The 13,915-nt window shown below is 42.9% G+C and overlaps 1 protein-coding gene across 1 annotated transcript in view; it reads right to left on the reverse strand.

Annotated features, from left to right (window-relative positions):
- LOC133559674 (GDNF family receptor alpha-1-like) overlaps nucleotides 1-13,915 on the reverse strand; it is a 160,977-nt gene that overhangs the window by 22,565 nt on the left and 124,497 nt on the right. The window contains exon 7 of the mRNA XM_061911661.1: nucleotides 6,349-6,483. Within this exon, the coding sequence (XP_061767645.1) occupies nucleotides 6,349-6,483 (135 nt within the window). The remainder of the gene's footprint in view (nucleotides 1-6,348; nucleotides 6,484-13,915) is intronic.

A 13,915-nucleotide genomic window follows, 5' to 3' on the forward strand; every position in this document is an offset into this window, starting at 1 on the left:
ACTATTATGTTGGATCCACTATTGACTAGACTCTCACTATTATGTTAGATCCACTATGGACTGGATTCTCAACCTATTATGTTAGATCCACTATGGACTGGACTCTCAATATTATGTTAGATCCACTATGGACTGGACTCTCACTATTATGTTAGATCCACTATGGACTGGACTCTCACACTATTATGTTAGATCCACTATGGACTGGACTCTCACTATTATGTTAGATCCACTATGGACTGGACTCTCACTATTATGTTAGATCCACTATGGACTGGACTCTCACACTATTATGTTAGATCCACTATTGACTAGACTCTCACTATTATGTTAGATCCACTATGGACTGGACTCTCAACCTATTATGTTAGATCCACTATGGACTGGACTCTCACACTATTATGTTAGATCCACTATGGACTGGACTCTCACTATTATGTTAGATCCACTATGGACTGGACTCTCGCTATTATGTTAGATCCACTATGGACTAGACTCTTACTATTATGTAAGATCCACTATGGACTGGACTCTTACTATTATGTAGGATCCACTATGGACTGGACTCTCACTATTATGTTAGATCTACTATGGACTGGACTCTCTCACTATTATGTTAGATCCACTGTGGACTGGACTCTCACACTATTATGTTAGATCCACTATGGACTGGACTCTCACACTATTATGTTAGATCCACTATGGACAGGACGTTCACTATTATGTTAGATCCACTAAGGACTGGACTCTCACTATTATGTTAGATCCACTATGGACTGGACTCTCACTATTATGTTAGATCCACTATGGACTGGACTCTCACTATTATGTTAGATCCACTATGGACTGGACTCTCACACTATTATGTTAGATCCACTATTGACTAGACTCTCACTATTATGTTAGATCCACTATGGACTGGACTCTCAACCTATTATGTTAGATCCACTATGGACTGGACTCTCACACTATTATGTTAGATCCACTATGGACTGGACTCTCACTATTATGTTAGATCCACTATGGACTGGACTCTCGCTATTATGTTAGATCCACTATGGACTAGACTCTTACTATTATGTAAGATCCACTATGGACTGGACTCTTACTATTATGTAGGATCCACTATGGACTGGACTCTCACTATTATGTTAGATCTACTATGGACTGGACTCTCTCACTATTATGTTAGATCCACTGTGGACTGGACTCTCACACTATTATGTTAGATCCACTATGGACTGGACTCTCACACTATTATGTTAGATCCACTATGGACAGGACGTTCACTATTATGTTAGATCCACTAAGGACTGGACTCTCACTATTATGTTAGATCCACTATGGACTGGACTCTCACTATTATGTTAGATCCACTATGGACTGGACTCTCACTATTATGTTAGATCCACTATTGACTAGACTCTCACTATTATGTTAGATCCACTATGGACTGGACTCTCAACCTATTATGTTAGATCCACTATGGACTGGACTCTCACACTATTATGTTAGATCCACTATGGACTGGACTCTCACTATTATGTTAGATCCACTATGGACTGGACTCTCACTATTATGTTAGATCCACTATGGACTGGACTCTTACTATTATGTTGGATCCACTATTGACTAGACTCTCACTATTATGTTAGATCCACTATGGACTGGACTCTCACACTATTATGTTAGATCCACTATGGACTGGACTCTCACTATTATGTTGGATCCACAGTCCATAGTATAACATAATCATAATTGACCAGGTTCTATTACAGTACATTATTGTACAGTACTAAGTAGTAATGTATACAGTCAAGTAATAAGTTACATTCCTGAATAAGATTACAGGAAGCAAGTAAAATGACCTCCAGTGCCAACATTTCATAAACGTGAGCAAATCAAACATCTGTGACTTTCCGCCCTCAGCTGGAAAGACGTTGTGTTCCACCAAGATGAGAAGTCGACTTCCTCGGGGACCAAGACGTCATAAACATAAATATGAATAACAATATCCTGCCTTCAAGCTTCAAGAGGTGGAAAACAAGAAAGTATTTGGTTTCTGGGACCGCTTGATGTCTTTTTGTCTTTTGTCTTTTTAGGGACCGAGGACCCTCTTGTATTTCTAAGGTTTTATTATTATTAGGGACCGATTTCCCTTTGGGACCGAGGACCATATTGTATTTCTGAGGTTTTATTATTAATAGGGACCGAATGTCCCTTTGGGACAGAGGACCCAATTGTATTTCTAAAGTTGTATTATTATTAGGGACCGAAAGTCCCTTTGGGACAGAGGAACCTATTGTATTTCTAAGGTTTTATTATTATTAGGGACCGAATGTCCCTTTGGGACAGAGGACCCTATTGTATTTCTAAGGTTTTATTATTATTAGGGACCAAATGTCCCTTTGGGACAGAGGACCCTATTGAATTTCTAAGGTTTTATTATTATTAGGAACCGAAAGTCCCTTTGGGAAAGAGGACCCTATTGTATTTCTATGGTTTTATTATTATTAGGGACCGAAAGTCCCTTTGGGACAGAGGACCCTATTGTATTTATATGGTTTTATTATTATTAGGGACCGAATGTCCCTTTGGGACAGAGGACCCTATTGAATTTGTAATATTTTATTATTATTAGGGACCGAATGTCCCTTTGGGCCAGAGGACCCTGTTGTATTTCTGAGGTTTTATTATTATTATTAGGGGACAAATGTCCCTTTGGGAAAGAGGAACCTATTGTATTTCTAAGGTTTTATTATTTTTAGGGACCAATGTCCCTTTGGGACAGAGGACCCTATTGTATTTCTGAGGTTTTATTATTATTATTAGGGGCTGAATGTCCCTTTGGGACAGAGGACCCTATTGTATTTCTAAGGTTTTATTATTATTAGGGACCGAATGTCCCTTTGGGACAGAGGACCCTATTGTACTTTTAAGTTTTTATTATTATTAGGGACCGAATGTCCCTTTGGGACAGAGGACCCTAATGAATTTCTAAGGTTTTATTATTATTAGGAACCGAAAGTCCCTTTGGAACAGAGGACCCTATTGAATTTATAAGGTTTTATTATTAGTAGGGACTGAGTGTCCCTTTGGGACAGAGGACCCTATTGAATTTCTAAGGTTTTATTATTATTATTAGGGACCGATGTCCCTTTGGGACAGAGGACCCTATTTTATTTCTAAGGTTTTATTATTATTAGGTACCCATGTTCCTTTGGTGCAGAGGACCCTATTGAATTTGTAAGGTTTTATTATTATAAGGGACCGAATGTCCCTTTAGGACAGAGGACCCTATTGTATTTCTAAGGTTTTATTATTATTAGGGACCGAATGTCCCTTTGGGACAGAGGACCCTAATTAATTTCTAAGGTTTTACTATTATTACGAACCGAAAGTCCCTTTGGGACAGAGGACCCTATTGTATTTCTATCGTTTTATTATTATTAGGGACCGAATGTCCCTTTGGGACAGAGGAACCTATTGTATTTCCAAGGTTTTATTATTATTAGGGACCGAATGTCCCTTTGAGACAGAGGACCCTGTTGAATTTGTAATATTTTATTATTATTAGGGACCGAATGTCCCTTTGGGAGAGAGGACCCTATTGTATTTCTGAGGTTTTATTATTATTATTAGGGGCTGAATGTCCCTTTGGGACAGAGGACCCTAATGAATTTCTAAGGTTCTATTATTATTAGGGACCGAAAGTCCCTTTGGGACAGAGGACCCTATTGTATTTGTAAGGTTTTATTATTATTAAGGACCGAATGTCCCTTTAGGACAGAGGACCCTATTGAATTTCTAAGGTTTTATTATTATTATTAGGGACCGATGTCCCTTTAGGACAAAGGACCCTATTGTATTTTTAAGGTTTTATTATTATTAGGGACCGAATGTCCCTTTGGGACAGAGGACCCTATTGAATTTCTAAGGTTTTATTATTATTATTATTAAGGACCGAATGTCCCTTTGGGACAGAGGACCCTATTGAATTTCTAAGGTTTTATTATTATTATTATTGTTATTAGGGACCGATGTCCTTTGGGACAGAGGACCCTATTGTATTTCTATGGTTTTATTATTATTAGGGACCGAATGTCCCTTTAGGACATAGGACCCTATTGTATTTCTAAGGTTTTATTATTCTCTATTATTATTATTTCTATACCGCAGCTGTAATTTGACCCCCTTAACATGCTTCAAAAGTCACCAAATTTGACACACACATCAGGAATGGCGAATCTAATCAAAAAACCAAAACCCACCTCTAGCGCCCCCTAGGGAAAAAAACACAGACAAAACTGCTGGTAACTTCTGTTAGGAATGTCGTAGAGACATGAAACAAAAACCTCTATGTAGGTCTCACTTAGACCTAGACTTCATATACTGACCTTCTTCAACAAAAATCAACAGGAAGTTTGCAAAAACCCCTTCAAAACAAAAGTTTCCTAAAAAATGTCATTTTTGCCTCTTTGAGCTGTAATTTGACCCCCTTAAAATGCTTCAAAACTCACCAAACTGGACACACACATCAGGACTGGCAAAAATTGCAATCTAATAAAAAAAACAAACCCCAAAACTCAAAATTGCGCTCTAGCGCCCCCTAGGAAAAAAACTGACAAAACTGCTTGTAACTCTGCTTGCAGCGTTAATATTGTCTTCTTGTCCTCTGACACACCTTCGATCAAACTGTTGCTATGTGCCAACATCAAAACAAGACAATCTTTCATTTTCCTTTTATGGACTTTCTTTCTCCCCCGGCCTTCCAGAGACGACCCTGCGGCCGCGGGGATGTTGTCATGCCGCCTGTCGGCTCCCGTTACTGCTGAGTCGGGCTTAATGAGAGCAGACTCTGTGTGTGTGTGTGTGTGTGTGTGTGTGTGTGTGTGTGTGTGTGTGTGTGTGTGTGTGTGTGTGTAGGTGAGCAGCCGAGACAAAGAATGGAATAAATAAAGACAGAAGTAATGAAAAGTTGGCCCTTCATGACAGAACAGCGGACATGTTGGGTCCCCACTTAACCTGACTCCACAACCCGTTGCCATGACAACCAGACTGCTCAGCCCTGGCCCGCAGAACAGCAACTAAACTGTAAAAAAAAAAAAAAATCGTATTCCGGACTACGGGTCGCTAGGGTTGTCCCGATACCAGTATTTTGCAACCAACATGTATTTTGATACTTTTCCAAATAAAGGGGACCACAAAAAAACGTCATCAAACATATGCAATTTAGTCCTTAAATAAAATAGTGAACATACTGTTAGAGTAATTATGTATAAGTTATAACACAACTTTTGTGCTTAAAGGCCGTTGCTGTAGTTACTATCAATTGTGCTGAAGTTGTACTTTTCTATCTGTGCAAAGGGACATCGTCCCGTATCAGTCTTTGTACGGACGCGGACAAAGCAGAGACAGGGCGATATCACGAGTGTCAGCACATATTCATTTTGGAATATTCTTATATTGTGTCTACTTAGGGCTGCTGAAATTACACCCCCCTTCCTTCAGCAGCAGCCTCAGTGACGTAACCAAGGACCCCACAAATAAATAGGGGAGCATGTGGGCTGTGCCTTAGAGCGCAAATTGGAACTGGAACTGAAGTTATAGCCCAATACGTCTCTCCTACGGAGAGGCGGCATGGTGTAGTGGGTAGAGCGGCCGTGCCAGAAACCTGAGGGTTGCAGGTTCGCTTCCCACCTATTAACATCCAAATCGCTGCCGTTGTGTCCTTGGGCAGGACACTTCACCCTTTGCCCCCGGTGCCGCTCACACTGGTGAATGAAACTGGCAGCCACGCTTTCGTCAGTCTACCCCAAGGCAGCTGTGGCTACAGATGTAGCTTACCACCACCAGGTGTGAATGAATGATGGCTTCCCACTTCTCTGTGAGCGCTTTGAGTATCTAACAATAGAAAAGCGCGATATAAATCTAATCCCTTATTATTATTATCCTCATTGAGCAAAATTGAACTCTGTCTCTGCATGATTCCTTGCTTCTTGTCTGGTTAATAGATGTCATCAGTGTTTGAACCTGACACATACTTTTAGTAGTAAATAAACAAACAAAGACTCCTAATTAGTCTGCTGACGTATGCAGTGACATATTGTCTCATTTATACACCTTTTATTTTGTACACATTGTGAGGGACAAACTGTAAACATGGATTATTATTTCTACTTGTTCATTTACTGTTGATATCTACTTATTTTCTGTTTTAATATCTACGCGTCTGTTAAAATGTAATAATCACTTGTTTTTCTCCGGCAGAGCAGGAAAACATGAGATCTCATGTCAAGTATGAGAATGTCTTTGGGCGCGCATGAGAAGAAGTGGAGGAGATCTTACGGAGACACGTGTTGTCGGTGAAGAAGGTGGTGAGCTTGTCGCAGTCGTCCTTGCTGTTGCCGCTCTTGCTGCAGTCGCAGTACGGAGACACGCTGAGCTTGGCTGAACGCACAAAGTTGGGAGTCATCACCGTGCCTGTGAGGGACACACCTCATGTCACTGTCTTTCTCATGATGGACACACACCTCATGTCACTGTCTTTCTCATGATGGACACACCTCATGTCACTGTCTTTCTCATGATGGACACACACCTCATGTCACTGTCTTTCTCATGAGGGGACACACACCTCATGTCACTGTCTTTCTCATGATGGACACACACCTCATGTCACTGTCTTTCTCATGATGAACACACCTCATGTCACTGTCTTTCTCATGATGGACACACACCTCATGTCACTGTCTTTCTCATGATGGACACACACCTCATGTCACTGTCTTTCTCATGATGGACACACACCTCATGTCACTGTCTTTCTCATGATGGACACACACCTCATGTCACTGTCTTTCTCATGATGGACACACACCTCATGTCACTGTCTTTCTCATGATGGACACACACCTCATGTCACTCTCTTTCTCATGATGGACACACACCTCATGTCACTGTCTTTCTCATGATGGACACACATCTCATGTCACTGTCTTTCTCATGATGGACACACACCTCATGTCACTGTCTTTCTCATGATGGACACACACCTCATGTCACTGTCTTTCTCATGATGGACACACACCTCATGTCACTGTCTTTCTCATAATGGACACACATCTCATGTCACTGTCTTTCTCATAATGGACACACCTCATGTCACTGTCTTTCTCATGATGGACAAACACCTCATGTCACTATCTTTCTCATGATGGACACACATCTCATGTCACTCTCTTTCTCATGATGGACACACATCTCATGTCACTGTCTTTCTCGTGATGGACACACCTCATGTCACTGTCTTTCTCATGATGGACACACACCTCATGTCACTGTCTTTCTCATGATGGACACACACCTCATGTCACTGTCTTTCTCATGATGGACACACACCTCATGTCACTGTCTTTCTCATGATGGACACACACCTCATGTCACTGTCTTTCTCATGATGGACACACATCTCATGTCACTGTCTTTCTCATGATGGACACACACCTCATGTCACTGTCTTTCTCATGATGGACACACACCTCATGTCACTCTCTTTCTCATGATGGACACACACCTCATGTCACTGTCTTTCTCATGATGGACACACATCTCATGTCACTGTCTTTCTCATGATGGACACACACCTCATGTCACTGTCTTTCTCATGATGGACACACATCTCATGTCACTCTCTTTCTCATGATGGACACACATCTCATGTCACTGTCTTTCTCGTGATGGACACACCTCATGTCACTGTCTTTCTCATGATGGACACACACCTCATGTCACTGTCTTTCTCATGATGGACACACACCTCATGTCACTGTCTTTCTCATGATGGACACACACCTCATGTCACTGTCTTTCTCATGATGGACACACATCTCATGTCACTGTCTTTCTCATGATGGACACACACCTCATGTCACTGTCTTTCTCATGATGGACACACACCTCATGTCACTCTCTTTCTCATGATGGACACACACCTCATGTCACTCTCTTTCTCATGATGGACACACACCTCATGTCACTGTCTTTCTCATGATGGACAAACACCTCATGTCACTATCTTTCTCATGATGGACACACATCTCATGTCACTCTCTTTCTCATGATGGACACACACCTCATGTCACTGTCTTTCTCGTGATGGACACACCTCATGTCACTGTCTTTCTCATGATGGACACACACCTCATGTCACTGTCTTTCTCATGATGGACACACACCTCATGTCACTGTCTTTCTCATGATGGACACACACCTCATGTCACTGTCTTTCTCATGATGGACACACACCTCATGTCACTGTCTTTCTCATGATGGACACACACCTCATGTCACTGTCTTTCTCATGATGGACACACACCTCATGTCACTGTCTTTCTCATGATGGACACACATCTCATGTCACTGTCTTTCTCATGATGGACACACACCTCATGTCACTGTCTTTCTCATGATGGACACACACCTCATGTCACTCTCTTTCTCATGATGGACACACACCTCATGTCACTCTCTTTCTCATGATGGACACACACCTCATGTCACTGTCTTTCTCATGATGGACACACACCTCATGTCACTGTCTTTCTCATGATGAACACACCTCATGTCACTCTCTTTCTCATGATGGACACACCTCATGTCACTGTCTTTCTCATGATGGACACACACCTCATGTCACTGTCTTTCTCATAATGGACACACATCTCATGTCACTGTCTTTCTCATAATGGACACACATCTCATGTCACTGTCTTTCTCATGATGGACCCACACCTCATGTCACTGTCTTTCTCATAATGGACACACATCTCATGTCACTGTCTTTCTCATAATGGACACACACCTCATGTCACTGTCTTTCTCATAATGGACACACACCTCATGTCACTGTCTTTCTCATGATGGACACACACCTCATGTCACTGTCTTTCTCGTGATGGACAAACACCTCATGTCACTATCTTTCTCATGATGGACACACATCTCATGTCACTCTCTTTCTCATGATGGACACACATCTCATGTCACTGTCTTTCTCGTGATGGACACACACCTCATGTCACTGTCTTTCTCATGATGGACACACACCTCATGTCACCGTCTTTCTCGTGATGGACAAACACCTCATGTCATTGTCTTTCTCATGATGGACACACATCTCATGTCACTCTCTTTCTCATGATGGACACACACCTCATGTCACTGTCTTTCTCATGATGGACACACCTCATGTCACTGTCTTTCTCATGATGGACATACACCTCATGTCACTCTCTTTCTCATGATGGACACACACCTCATGTCACTGTCTTTCTCATGATGGACACACACCTCATGTCACTGTCTTTCTCATGATGGACACACACCTCATGTCACTGTCTTTCTCATGATGGACACACCTCATGTCACTGTCTTTCTCATGATGGACACACCTCATGTCACTGTCTCTCTCATGATGGACACACACCTCATGTCACTGCATTTCTCATGATGGACACACACCTCATGTCACTGTCTTTCTCATGATGGACACACACCTCATGTCACTGTCTTTCTCATGATGGACACACACCCCATGTCACTGTCTTTCTCGTGATGGACACACACCTCATGTCACTGTCTTTCTCATGATGGACACACACCCCATGTCACTGTCTTTCTCATGATGGACACACACCTCATGTCACTGTCTTTCTCGTGATGGACACACACCTCATGTCACTGTCTTTCTCATAATGGACACACACCTCATGTCACTGTCTTTCTCATAATGGACACACACCTCATGTCACTGCCTTTCTCATGATGGACACACACCTCATGTCACTGCCTTTCTCATGATGGACACACACCTCATGTCACTGTCTTTCTCATGATGGACACACACCTCATGTCACTGTCTTTCTCATGATGGACACACACCTCATGCCACTGTCTTTCTCATGATGGACACACCTCATGTCACTCTCTTTCTCATAATGGACACACCTCATGTCACTGTCTTTCTCATGATGGACACACATCTCATGTCACTGTCTTTCTCATGATGGACCCACACCTCATGTCACTGTCTTTCTCATAATGGACACACATCTCATGTCACTGTCTTTCTCATAATGGACACACACCTCATGTCACTGTCTTTCTCATAATGGACACACACCTCATGTCACTGTCTTTCTCATGATGGACACACACCTCATGTCACTGTCTTTCTCATGATGGACACACACCTCATGTCACTGTCTTTCTCATAATGGACACACACCTCATGTCACTGTCTTTCTCATGATGGACACACACCTCATGTCACTGTCTTTCTCGTGATGGACAAACACCTCATGTCACTATCTTTCTCATGATGGACACACATCTCATGTCACTCTCTTTCTCATGATGGACACACATCTCATGTCACTGTCTTTCTCGTGATGGACACACACCTCATGTCACTGTCTTTCTCATGATGGACACACACCTCATGTCACCGTCTTTCTCGTGATGGACAAACACCTCATGTCATTGTCTTTCTCATGATGGACACACATCTCATGTCACTCTCTTTCTCATGATGGACACACACCTCATGTCACTGTCTTTCTCATGATGGACACACCTCATGTCACTGTCTTTCTCATGATGGACATACACCTCATGTCACTCTCTTTCTCATGATGGACACACACCTCATGTCACTGTCTTTCTCATGATGGACACACACCTCATGTCACTGTCTTTCTCATGATGGACACACACCTCATGTCACTGTCTTTCTCATGATGGACACACCTCATGTCACTGTCTTTCTCATGATGGACACACCTCATGTCACTGTCTCTCTCATGATGGACACACACCTCATGTCACTGCATTTCTCATGATGGACACACACCTCATGTCACTGTCTTTCTCATGATGGACACACACCTCATGTCACTGTCTTTCTCATGATGGACACACACCCCATGTCACTGTCTTTCTCGTGATGGACACACACCTCATGTCACTGTCTTTCTCATGATGGACACACACCCCATGTCACTGTCTTTCTCATGATGGACACACACCTCATGTCACTGTCTTTCTCGTGATGGACACACACCTCATGTCACTGTCTTTCTCATAATGGACACACACCTCATGTCACTGTCTTTCTCATAATGGACACACACCTCATGTCACTGCCTTTCTCATGATGGACACACACCTCATGTCACTGCCTTTCTCATGATGGACACACACCTCATGTCACTGTCTTTCTCATGATGGACACACACCTCATGTCACTGTCTTTCTCATGATGGACACACACCTCATGCCACTGTCTTTCTCATGATGGACACACCTCATGTCACTCTCTTTCTCATAATGGACACACCTCATGTCACTGTCTTTCTCATGATGGACACACATCTCATGTCACTCTCTTTCTCATGATGGACACACATCTCATGTCACTGTCTTTCTCATGATGGACACACACCTCATGTCACTGTCTCTCTCATGATGGACACACACCTCATGTCACTGCCTTTCTCATGATGGAGACACACCTCATGTCACTGTCTTTCTCATGATGGACACACACCTCATGTCACTGTCTTTCTCATGATGGACACACACCCCATGTCACTGTCTTTCTCGTGATGGGCACACACCTCATGTCACTGTCTTTCTCATGATGGACACACACCCCATGTCACTGTCTTTCTCATGATGGATACACACCTCATGTCACTGTCTTTCTCATGATGGACACACACCTCATGTCACTGTCTTTCTCATGATGGACACACCTCATGTCACTGTCTTTCTCCTGATGGACACACACCTCATATCACTGTCTTTCTCGTGATGGACACGCACCTCATGTCACTCTCTTTCTCATGAGGGATACAAATGTCACTGTCTCTCTCATAATGGACAAACCTCATGTCAGTGTCTTTCTCATGTTGGACAACATCATGTCAGTGTCCCTCTCATGATGGATGAAACTCATGTCACTGTCTTTCTCATGATGGACACACACCTCATGTCATCGTCTTTCTCATGATGGACACACACCTCATGTCACTGTCTTTCTCATGATGGACACACCTCATGTCACTGTCTTTCTCATGATGGACACACCTCTTGTCCCTGTCTTTCTCATGATGGACACACACCTCATGTCACTGTCTTTCTCATGATGGACACACACCTCATGTCATTGTCTTTCTCATGATGGACACACACCTCATGTCACTGTCTTTCTCATGATGGACACACCTCATGTCACTGTCTTTCTCATGATGGACACACCTCATGTCACTGTCTTTCTCATGATGGACACACCTCATGTCACTGTCTTTCTCATGATGGACACACACCTCATGTCACTGTCTTTCTCATGATGGACACACACCCCATGTCACTGTCTTTCTCGTGATGGACACACACCTCATGTCACTGTCTTTTTCATGATGGACACACACCCCATGTCACTGTCTTTCTCATGATGGACACACACCTCATGTCACTGTCTCTCTCATGATGGACACACACCTCATGTCACTGCCTTTCTCATGATGGACACACACCTCATGTCACTGTCTTTCTCATGATGGACACACACCTCATGTCACTGTCTTTCTCATGATGGACACACACCCCATGTCACTGTCTTTCTCGTGATGGACACACACCTCATGTCACTGTCTTTTTCATGATGGACACACACCCCATGTCACTGTCTTTCTCGTGATGGACACACACCTCATGTCACTGTCTTTCTCATGATGGACACACACCTCATGTCACTGTCTTTCTCATGATGGACACACACCTCATGTCACTCTCTTTCTCATGATGGACACATACCTCATGTCACTGTCTCTCTCGTGATGGACACACACCTCATATCACTGTCTTTCTCATGATGGACACACACCTCATGTCACTGTCTTTCTCATGATGGACACACACCTCATGTCACTGTCTTTCTCATGATGGACACACACCTCATGTCACTGTCTTTCTCATGATGGACACACACCTCATGTCACTGTCTTTCTCATGATGGACACACACCTCATGTCACTGTCTTTCTCATGATGGACACACACCTCATGTCACTGTCTTTCTCATGATGGACACACACCTCATGTCACTGTCTTTCTCATGATGGACACACATCATGTCACTGTCTTTCTCATGATGGACACACACCTCATATCACTGTCTTTCTCGTGATGGACACGCACCTCATGTCACTCTCTTTCTTGTGATGGACACACCTCATGTCACTCTCTTTCTCATGAGGGATACACATGCCACTGTCTCTCTCATAATGGACAAACCTCATGTCAGTGTCTTTCTCATGTTGGACAACATCATGTCAGTGTCCCTCTCATGATGGATGAAACTCATGTCACTGTCTTTCTCATGATGGACACACACCTCATGTCATCGTCTTTCTCATGATGGACACACACCTCATGTCACTGTCTTTCTCATGATGGACACACCTCATGTCACTGTCTTTCTCATGATGGACACACCTCATGTCCCTGTCTTTCTCATGATGGACACACACCTCATGTCACTGTCTTTCTCATGATGGACACACACCTCATGTCATTGTCTTTCTCATGATGGACACACACCTCATGTCACTGTCTTTCTCATGATGGACACACCTCATGTCACTGTCTTTCTCATGATGGACACACCTCATGTCACTGTCTTTCTCATGATGGACACACACCTCATGTCACTGTCTTTCTCATGATGGACACACACCTCATGTCACTGTCTTTCTCGTGATGGACAAACACCTCATGTCACTATCTTTCTCATGATGGACACACATCTCATGTCACTCTCTTTCTCATGATGGACACACATCTCATGTCAC

This window comes from Nerophis ophidion, linkage group LG09 (assembly GCF_033978795.1).
Source record: "Nerophis ophidion isolate RoL-2023_Sa linkage group LG09, RoL_Noph_v1.0, whole genome shotgun sequence".
Classification (NCBI taxonomy): domain Eukaryota; kingdom Metazoa; phylum Chordata; class Actinopteri; order Syngnathiformes; family Syngnathidae; genus Nerophis; species Nerophis ophidion.